The sequence below is a fragment of the Hypanus sabinus genome, chromosome 9 (assembly GCF_030144855.1).
Source record: "Hypanus sabinus isolate sHypSab1 chromosome 9, sHypSab1.hap1, whole genome shotgun sequence".
In the NCBI taxonomy this organism is placed as follows: domain Eukaryota; kingdom Metazoa; phylum Chordata; class Chondrichthyes; order Myliobatiformes; family Dasyatidae; genus Hypanus; species Hypanus sabinus.
This window is the reverse complement of record NC_082714.1, coordinates 38,854,455-38,866,935: the sequence shown is the minus strand read 5'-3', so window position 1 is coordinate 38,866,935 and position 12,481 is coordinate 38,854,455. Positions and strand designations below refer to the sequence as shown.

General features: G+C 36.9%; 1 protein-coding gene across 1 annotated transcript in view; it reads left to right on the top strand.

Moving 5' to 3' along the window:
* Positions 1–582: 582 nt before the first annotated feature.
* arpc1a (actin related protein 2/3 complex, subunit 1A) overlaps positions 583–12,481 on the top strand; it is a 43,395-nt gene continuing 31,496 nt past the window's right edge. Inside the window, exons 1-2 of the mRNA XM_059979502.1 lie at positions 583–740; positions 7,076–7,174. Coding sequence (XP_059835485.1) covers positions 7,111–7,174 — 64 coding nt within the window. The 5' untranslated portion in view covers positions 583–740; positions 7,076–7,110. The remainder of the gene's footprint in view (positions 741–7,075; positions 7,175–12,481) is intronic.

Here is a 12,481-nt window from a genome sequence, read left to right as displayed (position 1 = left end):
CCAGATCTAGGGACTTCTGCTTTCATCATCCCTTCACCCACACATGCATGTTACATATCCTTCTACTCCCTAGTCACTAATTTATAGCACCAGAAGTGATCGAGATGACAACGTTTGACATTCTGCTCTTTAAACAGTTACAGTATATCACTCTTCCTACTTATTGCTACCGATATGTAAATTATCTGTTCACTCTGATGAATGGCAGCAGAATGAGAGAAATTGCTGGGCACGTGAAAGGGAGTAAATTATAGGGAAATATATGAAGAAATGGGAATATTCCGACAACAGGCATAAAAAGGCCACAATTTTGGGATTATTCTGGCGTTTTGGACTACTATATGGTTTAATCTATAAGCTTCATGCCAAGAAGGAAACTTATTGTACCCTAGTATATAAACGAATCTGAGGCTTCCTACATCATCATATGACATGCCGCCTCACCTATTGAGAAACGCCAATATTTCCTGGCTAATTTTAGACTTCCACCAGCTGCAGAATTGCTGGTCTGTACTATCTGAGGCCCACTGAGCTAAAGCACAACGTCCGAGGCAAGCGCACCTTTGCAAACGTTTGCGGGCGCAGCACCGGACTTTGCGTCCGACGCGTGCGCGCCCACGTGCTCAGAGCCCGCGCACGGGCGTGTTCACGGTGCCGCTCCCGGATCCTGACAGCCCGTCTGCGCCTGGTGACCGAATTCGTGTCGACTGACCAGAGTCCGCGAATTCAATCCCCGACAGGTAGGAGCTGGGCGGGGGTATGCGGCCGAGGGGGGAGGGTCGCGGGGGTGTGTGAGGACGGTGAGGCAATGTTGTGGGGCGCTCCCAAAAGGGAAAAGGAACTGCTGAGGCCTAGGCTGGAAGCAAGCCGGCAACCGGCGGAAGGGAAAAGAGAGGAGAAGGGGAAAGAAGAAGGGAGAGAAAGAGGAGGAGGGTGATTGTGCGACAGGCCCAGTGTGAGGCAAGGGCCCTGTCCATCAGTCACACATCGTGGGAACTGGCGAGGAATTGACCGCTAAGACCCAGAAAGGAGAAAGATTGGACACTGGTGACCTGCCCCCGGGATTGGGGCTGCCCTAGGCTTACGGTGCTTCAGGGGTTGTCCCAAGCTTGCAGACAGAACAAGTGCATAAAACACAGTAGGCAAGACGGTTCAGGTCATAGAGTTGTTGCTTCGCTGGGGTAACGAAGCGATCGTAACGCTCATGTTTCCACTGGATTTTTTTCCCCTGAATTTTGACCAAAACTGCAGTTTCCCCATGGTTATATAGTCTATGATTTAATCATTAGGATAAACGAAACGTAATGCTATGTTACCTGTGGCTGCTTTTTTTTATTTTGCCACTTTAACAATTATAGTCAAAACTTGGTTTTTTTACTTTATTGGGAGAGGATGGAAGTTCTGAATGTACAATTTTCAGGCACTGAAACTCAAAATAATGCTTGATATCTGAAAAACAAACGTTATTAAGAATTTTACAACAGTTCAGGCAATATCCGTGGAAGATGAAATAGTTTAATGTCTTTGGGTTGCAGACCCTTTTCAGGCTTGTTATGTAGGAAAGGGTATGGTCAAATTGATGGCATTCCACAGAATGCCATCGTTTGTCTTTTATTTGTTCATGGGATGCTGGTTTTCTTGACAAAACTAGTATTTATTGTCTATATCCAATTAATGCCCACCTTGAGTGCCTTGCTAAAAACATTCTGGTTAGGAATTAACTACATTGTGTGCCTTACGGTATGGGGGATATCAATGAACCTGGTGTCTACCCATGATATTCTGATCATGTTATTGCCACTGTAATTGATACAATCATTGTTTTCAAAATGTTTTAATGTAGAAAAAAATGTGAGGGCTTGAACTGATTTTCCTTCAGTGGTCCATGCCCCTTGAAACTTGTCGAGGAAATAATTCAGTAATTGTGTTCAGTAAGTAGTATATAAAGTTAATGGAAATAATTTATTTGAATATTTTTGAACTAGGATGTATATTCTCCAATTTATTCACATTTGATGTGAGCTTTTGCCACAGGGATTCAGTGGAGCACAGTAGACATGTGAAATGTTCTCACGTGTATTCTTTTCCAGATATGGGTCAGGTCTAGATAGAGAATAATGAGCTTTATACCAGGAGAGAGAATCAGTCATTAGGATAACTGATAATTCTGTCACAATAACTCTAGTTTTAATATCGGAAGGTCTTTATTTCAGTCAATACATAGGTAATATAAGTACAACTTAAATAGGTTATTTGCCAAAAGGAAATTACTATTGTTTGTATAGTACGTTCCACAGTATTTTCAGTTACTGTTACTTAAGCAAGCCAAACAACCAAAAGTTAAGTTCAATAAAGAGTTGAATGGTAAATGATCAGCTTTATTAATGCAGCTTGAGAAGCCTTGTTGGTTAGGAACAAGAGTTTCTGGTTCTCCTTGAAATAGTCCATTACATTCAGCTGGAGAAATACAGGGTCTCAATTTTACTGAAACTGAAAGGCAGCCATACAAAGAATGTAGCATATCTAGGGTAAGGTGTGTTCGGTTCCCTGGGGTGGTATTTGAATATGTAGCCACTGGGTCAGAGAAATGTCAGTGAGCAAACATTGAAAGATAACTTTTTAAGTCATCTGCAATATTTTTGTGGTACCTGAAAATGTGGGTGTGTGTGTATGTGAGAAAAAATAAAGGTGAATATTGATTTTTAATGAGTGCTGTTTTATTTCGGTATACATTTGCAGTTAGATACCATTTTGTTTTAGAAGGTTGTACAGTTGTTTGTTCTGTGTTTGAAGTTAAATTGTTACAACCTCTGCTTCATGGTGCTGTGATGTGACTCATTAGGTTGAAGTACAAATAGGGTGGGGGAACAATGAGATATAAGCGAAGGAATGTAAAGTGTTCTCGATAAAGATGATAAAAACATTATATTAAAATAAACTTACTGCCAAAAAATATTTTATGAGAAAATTACTTGAAAATCACATTTGAGTTTTTGTAGTTTTTATGAATCCTGCATGTAGTATTCATTTAGAGCATTACAAGAACAATATATATTTAAACCAATAGTTCAATGAAGTACTGAGTGGCCTTTTTAACAAAAGTGCTATCTATCACGTATGGTTAACCCAAGACCCAAACTTGTTTGTTTTTATTGGGGGGGGTGGTGGAAGAAAGCATTAAAAATTCCTGTTGCTTTTCAAACAAGGCAGAAACTTCATCAATATGCCATAAATGATTAACAACTCATTTTTTATTGTTGTTTGTATGACCTTGTAACTAGCAAGCAGGATTCTGCATTTGCTGACTGAACCCAAAAGATTTAAAGAGCAGTAAATGATGTGATTTATTCCAGATATTGCATTGCATCCCACTACTTTTTGTCTACGTATTGCACAAGATCATATGGATACTAATTGAACAACTATTATTGTAAACTGGAAACTGTTTTTTTAAAAAAAAAGCTGCAAAAGAGCGAACTCTGGAATGAATGTTAATTATTTCCAGTATCTTCTGCAAGTCAGGCAGCATTCTTGAAGTGAAAAGCACAGATATTTCAGGTCAATTATCTTTTCATCACGGAGCAATACCTAGAGATAAAACACTTTGCAAGATGAAGAGAAAAATGAAATAGAGTGGAGACTGAGAGAGTGACTCTCTGAGAAAGGATAATGAAATAGGAGATGAGTGAGCAAGATAGGTAGCAGTCCTGATGAAGAGGTTTGGCCTGAATCATTAACTGTTTATTTCCCTCTATAGATGCTCCTGACCTGCTGAGTTCCTCTAGCATTTTGACTGAGTTGCTAACGACATCAGAAGTATATTTGGCCTATGAAAATTGCCAACATTTAGTCCATTAATGCTTTCTGGTACTCAGTTTTGTAGCTTCTCAAAAGTTCCAACTGAAAACTATCACAGACGAAAAGAAGCAGAATGCACACAAAGTAAATTTATTACAGCAGTTTTTATATCCTGTCGACTGCCCATTCTAGACAGCATCAGCATTATAACAATTGCTGACTGTAATTCAACTATAGATGGTACCATAGCATCATTATCTAAGTGGCAAAGCATTTGATACTATTTACAGCAAAGCCGTTACCTGTGTTCTACTGCAAAGCAAGTCTCCTTGAAAGTGAATTATTGATTTTAAGGAATGCATTAGAGGCAGTTAAAATCAGAGGATTAGAAAATCGTAGGGTACATTAGTATTTCTCATACAATGTATTTTTATGAAGTATTTAGCAATGCCTCCTATAAAATGCCGTACAAAAAAAGTAGTGACCTAGTAGAGTATCTGTATATAAGATAAGGGGCATTGACAGGGTGAAGGTGCATAGCCTTTTTTTCCAGGGAGGGACTGCTAAAACAGGAAAGCACTTTTAAGTTGAGAGGCGAAAGATTTAAAAGACATCTAGATAGGTATGTGGATAGAAAGTTGGGAGATTTAGAGGGCTGTGGGCAAATGAGACTAGCTTGCTGGACAACATAGTTGGCTGGTTGAGTTGAGTGGAATGGCTGTTTCTGTGCTCTATGATTCTTGACTCCAATGCAGCTGCATAAGCCTTGCCTTTTCATTGCTACATTTTCATAAATCTATGCATTTGCTCTTTATCTCCATATTATTAACATAATATTCGTGATCTGAACCTTTTTTTAATCAGCTGGATATTTTGATTGAATTTTATCATGTAGTTGAATGGCATCTCAGACTGCACTTTGAAACTTTTCAAAATATGAGCAACTGTAAAGCCATGCATTCTACTGTACTTAACACTTTGACTTGTACAGATAATTGGCTGAATCATACTCTTTAACCTTTATTTGCTGAATATATTTTTAACCTTGCTGCCACAGTGCAAACATGGCAAAATGTTTAGTTCAAATTAGTAACTTATGACAATTCACGGCAGTTTAGTTGATCGTGTAGCACTATTACAGTGCCAGTCACCTAGGTTCAATTCTGCATTGTTGGCAAGAAGTCTGTATGTTCTCCCCGTGACTACATTGGTTTTCCCGGGTGCTTTGGTTTCATCTCGCACCAAAGACCTATAAATTAGTAGGTTAATTGATCACATGGGAGATGCGGGCTCATTGAGCCTAAAGGGCCTTATTGTTGTGCTCTATCTCTAAGTAAGTAAACTCAGTTATACTATAGTAGATTTTTCTTGAAACGTTGAGTTGTTCTCTCACAGGAACTGGTGATGAGGTACAAATAATGTCTGCCTGCTGAAAATTCACTCCTGAGATGTGGACTGTGGTTCATTCTATTTTTAGGGTCTCCTAGATCTTTATTGTTGGGGATGGTGTTACACAATAGAAGCAGTAACTTGCTTAGCTTCCAAATGTGTGCACATGCTGTAACTCCTTGTCTGAATTTGGAGTAGAAATGGTGGGGGTTGAACAATTTCCCATTCATCTTCTATATGAAGCCTATTGCAGTGAGAAGCTTGTTGGTGGTGAAATGCAATATTGCAACAAGACAGACTGAGAATGATGACACAGCTACTCTGCACTGAGATTGGGACTTTGTTGAAACCAGAAGTTTGAATCATGGTTGCATGCCTTTGTATTAGATTTATGTTTGAGATGGTCTCAAACCTGACACAAAGCTTATGGTCTACTTGACAACATTGATCACTGTTCTCATGTACATTTCAGAAAGTCCCAGATGCAACCAATAATGTTCCTTCATAATCCTGTAACTCTAGCACAGGATGTAATTGGCACACTCTCCCAAGCCAATGGCCCCAGCAATGAGGCTGTAATGCAGTTAGCTATCTCCATTTGGTGTTCACATTGTTTGAATGCAGGATAGAGAACTTCCAAAGAGAAACTTTGCTCCAACTAAATATACCAAGAGATTACTAAAAAGGCAAGAGGATAATGTTTCAAATATTTCACCCAATGGAGTCCTTGATGCAGGATTGATCAAAATGTGGAAGGAGCATGAAATATATTAACAAAACCTGACTTTCTTGTGAAGTATTATGAAACCCATCATCACTAATGGAAGGAATGCACCATCTTCCATCTCACTCCATCAAGCATCTCCCAATCTTCCAATACAGATTCCAAAGCGGCCTGTTAGGCACCATGAAGTGGAAGCAAAAATCCTCAACCCAGGAAGTCAGCCTACTTTTTTTCTGACATGAAAAATCAGTTCCAATACTTGGTGCATCGTTTACTGAGAGTTGGCAGAGACAGAGTAGATCAGTGTAAGAGAGAGCAGGGATACGTTTTGATGAAGACAATGGATATGGATTGCTTATAGAAGTTTTAATCTTGAGACAATCTTAAGGATTACATTGATCTTTAGCAACTTGTTTATATAGTATTGGAACTAGTTGATTAAGCATATGTGGATGTTCAAAATAAAAACCATAATTCTATTCTGTATTTCTTTTAGATCTTTAAGTAGTAAAGGTGCTTGTGGATGGTTGCTCTGGAGTGGTTAAATTACTGATTTCTGAGGACTTGCCCATTAAAAGCAGTGACCAAAACTCAGGTTGCATCTGCCTTTTCTCCAGTGATATGATCCTAAACTTGCACCATATATCTTAGGCTAGCATTTCTAAAAACATACCTCTTGCTCATTCCTGTTTATTCAGCAACATAATCGGAGGGAACAGAGTAGAATAACTGTCTCATATTTCTGCCTGGGAATGCATTGTCTCTGACAATAATAGAGCATCACATTATTTTAATTAGAAAATTTTAAAACTTGTTCAATTGATAGTAGATTGTTCCTGGAGTATTTCAGGGGAAAAAAAAACATGTGCTTATAGTTCTAAAGTAAATTATCCTTTTCTACACAAGGAAGTGTGGTACCCCCCCCTCCCCCAGGGCTAAAGTAATTATTTGGAATGGAATGTTTGATAACAGTTATTCACTTCGGTTTTTAAAGAAATCCCTGCTTAGTTGATGTGGTTTAGCTGTTGTTGCAGTGAAGAATTGGGTGGTTCCTTTCTAAAAGTAATTTGGAAAGGATTGCTGAAAATAATTGTGATTTAAATTCATTTTAGATTAAGTGTTCAAAATACTGAAATGTTATTTCATTCTTTATAATACCTTAAGGTTCAGTCAAGGCCGTAAGAAGATTTTAAAGTAGAATGTCTCGCCATCAATTCTTGTTTGAACCAATCACATGTCATGCTTGGAATCAAGATCGGACACGTAAGTCATATTTGGTGACATCCATCCAAATGATTAAGAATGGTCAGTGCCCTATGGAAAAATAGATGGCCTGTTTGTTTACATCAATAGTATATTTTTATTGGTGTAGTTTGTTTCTAGAGTATGATGTCTGTGCTGACTTTGTTTTCTTTGTTAATTTCAGATTCTGGTAAAAAGGTAATTCAAAAATGTTGCCTTTGTGATAGAATATAATGTAGCTAGTTAGATCCAAAACTAGCATATCTGGTGAAGTATTAATTCACATCTTTGTGAACCAAACCCTAGTAAGATAACTGCATTCAAAATAATTTGCACAGTTGATAAATTATTTGAGACTATTCAAGAGTCCTGGTGGTACTTTTAAAAAGGTTCAATTTAATATGTATGAAAAGTACTTCACACACCTTTATTTGTTTGGGAGTGGCTGATGACTGGTTAGACACATGTTAAGAATATTTTTACTGCTCAGGAATGTGGTAGTTGCCCCGAGAAAACTTTGTAGTTGCATTTGTATGAGACAGTACATTTCAAAGTACAGTATACCCTTATAATTAAGGTTGTACACAGATAATTTAATTTACAAGATAAAAAATGCTGTAACACTCCTATTACAGCATTTTTCCCCAAGGTATCTGTACAGTAGATAATTCTATTAAAAGGAATGACTACTATGTAAGCATATCAGTTAACTTGAAATATCACAAGCAAGGTTGATATAGCTGAAGTATGAAAATTATTAACTCATAGAAAAAATAAGAAAATAGTTTAGGCATTTAATAACTGTTGTACATTAGCCTTTTCTGAACAGAAAGTGTCAAAACAGATGAATTGTGGTGGCTGAGAGCAAAATGGGTGGTATTGTTATGAATAAAATTTCTTTTTCTTTATAAACGATAATTTGATATTCAGGAAAACAAAGCTGGCCCTGATGGAATCCATCTTTGTATTTCAGGAGTAATATTGCTCATTTTAATTCAGATATCATGGTTTCACGGAGTGTTGTCAGAGTACAGAAAGCAGCTGATGAAGATATTTATTTTAACGGGTTAGCATTATATCTGTAATGTAGGTAATTAGGCAATAGATTTTTTGGGAATTAACATTTAGACAAGGTGAAAATAAGCTGAATTAGTCAGCAGGACTTTCAGGAGAGACAATTATGAAGACAGTTGTCCCTCCTTATCCGCAGGTTCCATATGCGGATTCAACCAACTGCACATCGGGAAAACCTGGAAGTTCTCTCTCCAGCACTTGTTGTTTGAGCATGTACAGACTTTTTTTCCTTGTCATTATTCCCTAAACAATACAGTATAACAACTATTTATATAGCATTTACATTGTATTAGATACTATAAGTAATCTAGAGATGATTTAAAGTATACAGGTGGATGTGCATAGGTTTACCGTGGATCGGGATTGAGAACAAACGGAAGTTCTCTTACTAAGTAAGTTGGAACAGGTACATCCAGTATTATTTAGCGTCAGTCAAACGTTTGTCTTAGTATATAGTATATATTTTACCTTTCTATGCATATGAAACACAAGAAATGTATGTATTTCAATAATTAAATGACTACGTTGCTTAGTAATAATTGTAGCTAACATTGGGGCAGGGCCTTCACATGCTCCATTATTCTCGCTTTATCCTTTAAAATTGTTCTGATCGTTGACCAACTGTAGCCTAACGCTTTTCCAATGACATTTCGCTTCTTTCCGATCACTTTATTATTTCCATTTTATTTTCAATCGTGATCATTTTCCATCAATGGAACAGAAAGACTGTGGATTCAGAGCTCCATTGAGTCCCAAAGTCCACTGCACTGAGACAGGTTAAATAAGGTCCAGAGCTCAGCTGGGTCCTAAAGTCCACCACACTGAGACAGGTTAAATAAGGGACTTGAGCATCCGCATTTTTTGGTATCTGCGGGGGGGGGGGGTGGGGGGGTCCCGGAACCAATCCCTGCGGATAAGGAGGGCTGACTGTACATAAATAAAACTATTTACACTACTTTAATGAATTTAGAAGAAACTGTCCGAGAAGTCATATTAAATGTAGACTTAAATGATGTTTTTATGCAAATTTGAAAGACACTATAATCTACATTCCTGTGTTAGTATTTGCAGAAACAGTGAACATTAGGTGGAATAATTTGAAAAAGGATAAAGGGTAATTAAACCATTTTTCTTCTGCGAAGATGGACACAATGTTCAAGACAAATGAGCCACTTCTTTTCATAAACCTCTATAGATTAAAAATGGAAAAAAAGTTATTCAGTGGCAAGTAGATTCTGAAAGGTTTGAGAGCTTATGAAGTGCAGAATTCCATATTTAACAATAGGTGAAGGTGTTGAGTTTCTCAGTTCTTCATTTCTGGAGTCACATGGACACAGATGACTTTTGTCGTTCCTGTCTTCTCATCTGTTTTTGAAATCACTTGTTATTTCGGGGTCCTCAAATATCACTCAATAACTGTCTTTAACAGAGTTCTCTTATTTTAGTTGGTGCTTTTGATCAAAAATGGGATTGCCATTTAAGACCCTATGTGACCTTTTAAACTTGTAAATTGTGATAAAGATGGTGGTTACTTTCCATCCTGATCCATCATCCCTCTCCCTGGCAATTGTGAGGCTGAATCATAGCCCCTATGTAACATTGCTGTCATATTGGACCATAGGCTCTGACCATATACTCTGTGTTATTGAAATATCCAAGTGTATTTCTGCTAGCTATTTTGATTATTAAAATTGCACTGAGATATTTTTCAGGAAAGAATTCCTTTTTTAAAAGTAAGGTATTATTATATCAAAAGTTTAGTTGCATCACAGCATGTGAAGGAGGAATAGAGAAACAGAAATGTTTAGATTGTCTTCATTTTTGTGTGTTCAGAATTACATGGTTGAATAGAATTTTCAGCAGAATAAGATTATTTGGCACATGAGATCTTTACATGTATTTTCTTTTATTTGTCTTTCTTACTGAACTTTTCCTTAAATACATCTATGATGTTTAAGTAATTAGTATGAATGCTTTGGAAAATTGAAGCTGCAAAGGAAAAGTTAGATTAACTACAGAAATAACTGGAAAATTCATCCCAACTTGCTCAAATAATTTGACAGCTACTTAATAACTGTAACCCATCTTGAAAAGTCCATACAGCAACCTGTATTTATATAATCCCATTATAAAGTAGTAATATGTCACATGGAACATCTAATACCCCCAAAAAATTAACAGTTACTCACTTTGTGCAATGTTGGACCAGAAAGTCAAAGCAGCATACACAAAATGCTGGAGGAACTCAGCAGGTCAGGCAGCATCTATGGGAAAGAGTACACAGTCGCCATTTCGGGCCGAGACCCTTCCTCGGAACGGGTTTCTCAAATGATGGGCTTTGAGACAGAAAAAGAGGTTTATAGAAAGTGAAATCCACATCTTGGAACTTCTTATAATGGAGAACAGATGTCAAAGGACCAAATAAAGTTGAGCAAGAGATCAGAAATCCAATACAGTTAATTATAAGTCTGGGAGAAACAGGGTAGAGAACAGGAATGGAATTAATTTTATCAATGTACATAGGCTCCCCAAATTACAAATACCTTGACTGGGAAATCTAATGTCAATTTTGCCATATTTTGAAAGCATTTTTTAAAACAGTAGTGATAAGTCTCATGGTATTTATTAATGAATGGATAGTGTATATAGTCCATTAGTTTAATTATGGATAATGTTAGCCTTGATATTCAATGAAGGGGAAGAATTATAGTACATCTGAGAAGAAAAATACAGATATGGCTAACTATATAAAACAAATATTTCTGACTTGCAAAGGAATTAAACAATACTCGGGAACAAAACCTTATAACTTGTGGACTGCATGTATTTCTTAACCAAGGGCCAGTGTATAAAGAAGTGGTTGAATTAAAGTTGGTATTACATAGAATACAAACTTTTTAAGCACAAAGTTGGCAGAGACCTGAAGATGAGACATGCTTCAGGAACTATCAAGCCTAGAGGAATGGGTGACATTTAGAAAGAATTCAACATTTGATGCACTACGATGGGGTGGAGTGAGTGTTGGCATGGAGGTTGAAATAGTTGGTATAGTGATGTCATGAGTGTAATAAGATACTTTTCATAATAATACAACAGCGTTACATGTGAGGTGTAGTGTAGCCTCTGTTTCTACTGAGATTAATAATAGAATCATTGGATGAACAGTGATATTAGTATTGCTAATAATTAACTGACACACGCTGAATGTTGGAGATAGTAGAAAATGTTTTTTAAAAAGTACAGCTGAGTGTCAGAAATGGATCCAGGAATCATATCAGCCTAAACCTTGCCCTTGGTCTGCATTGTTTCAAGTAATAAGTGTCCTGCCCTATCAATTTTTGAACTAACTGTGTTGGAGGTACTTATATTTGGGGTGATAGAAATACAGCTATAGAATGTTCTCTCTGCCTGTTTTTAATATGTCATCTACATCAAAAATCATATTCCAGTTAGATTTAGAATATAACTAAAGTGTCCTGTAGAAAGTGTAAAATATTCATAATGCCAGTAGTAGCAAAAACACATTACCTAGCCATTTATTTCATTTCCTGTTCATGAAAGCAGTCTGCCACATAGCTGTTTCAACCAATTTCATTAGTTCAGGAGGACTTTTGAAATACTTGATTTAAATGTAAGTTTCTTCTCTTTAGCTAGGTCTATTTTTTTAAAAAAAAGTCTAAAATTGTGGTGTTCAGCTAAAACTATCTGTCAGTTGAAGCAAAATCATTAATGCCCTAAATGTGACTGCTGTACAGCTTTCTCAATCTTACTACCAACCATTAGGAATCTTGGGTATCTGTTTTCTTTTCATGTATTTTAACTGTGAGACAATCCAGTGAATTATGTTACACAAAATTAAGACTAGAATTATCTAAAATGTAACTGGATTCATTTCATGGATTTTCTTTAATTTAAGGCAATTGATTTTACTCAAAATCTGAATAAAATTAAAAGTTAAAGGAAATGATATCCAGTTGTAAGAAATATATACTGTACCTCAGTTTGTGACAAATGGGTTTTGGACACTTGAGAGAGAGATGGACTGGTGTGTGTTCCCTTGACTTCGTGTTCCTGAAGTCCACAATCAATTCCTTGGTCTTACTGATGTTGAGTGTAAAATTGTTGCTGTGGCACCACTCAACTAGCTGATCTATCTAGCTCCTGTACGCCTTGCATGCAAATCTTGCACCTCCCTTCTTCATAGTAGAGAATTTCAGACATATAATACACAAGTAAATATACAATTCTAGTATG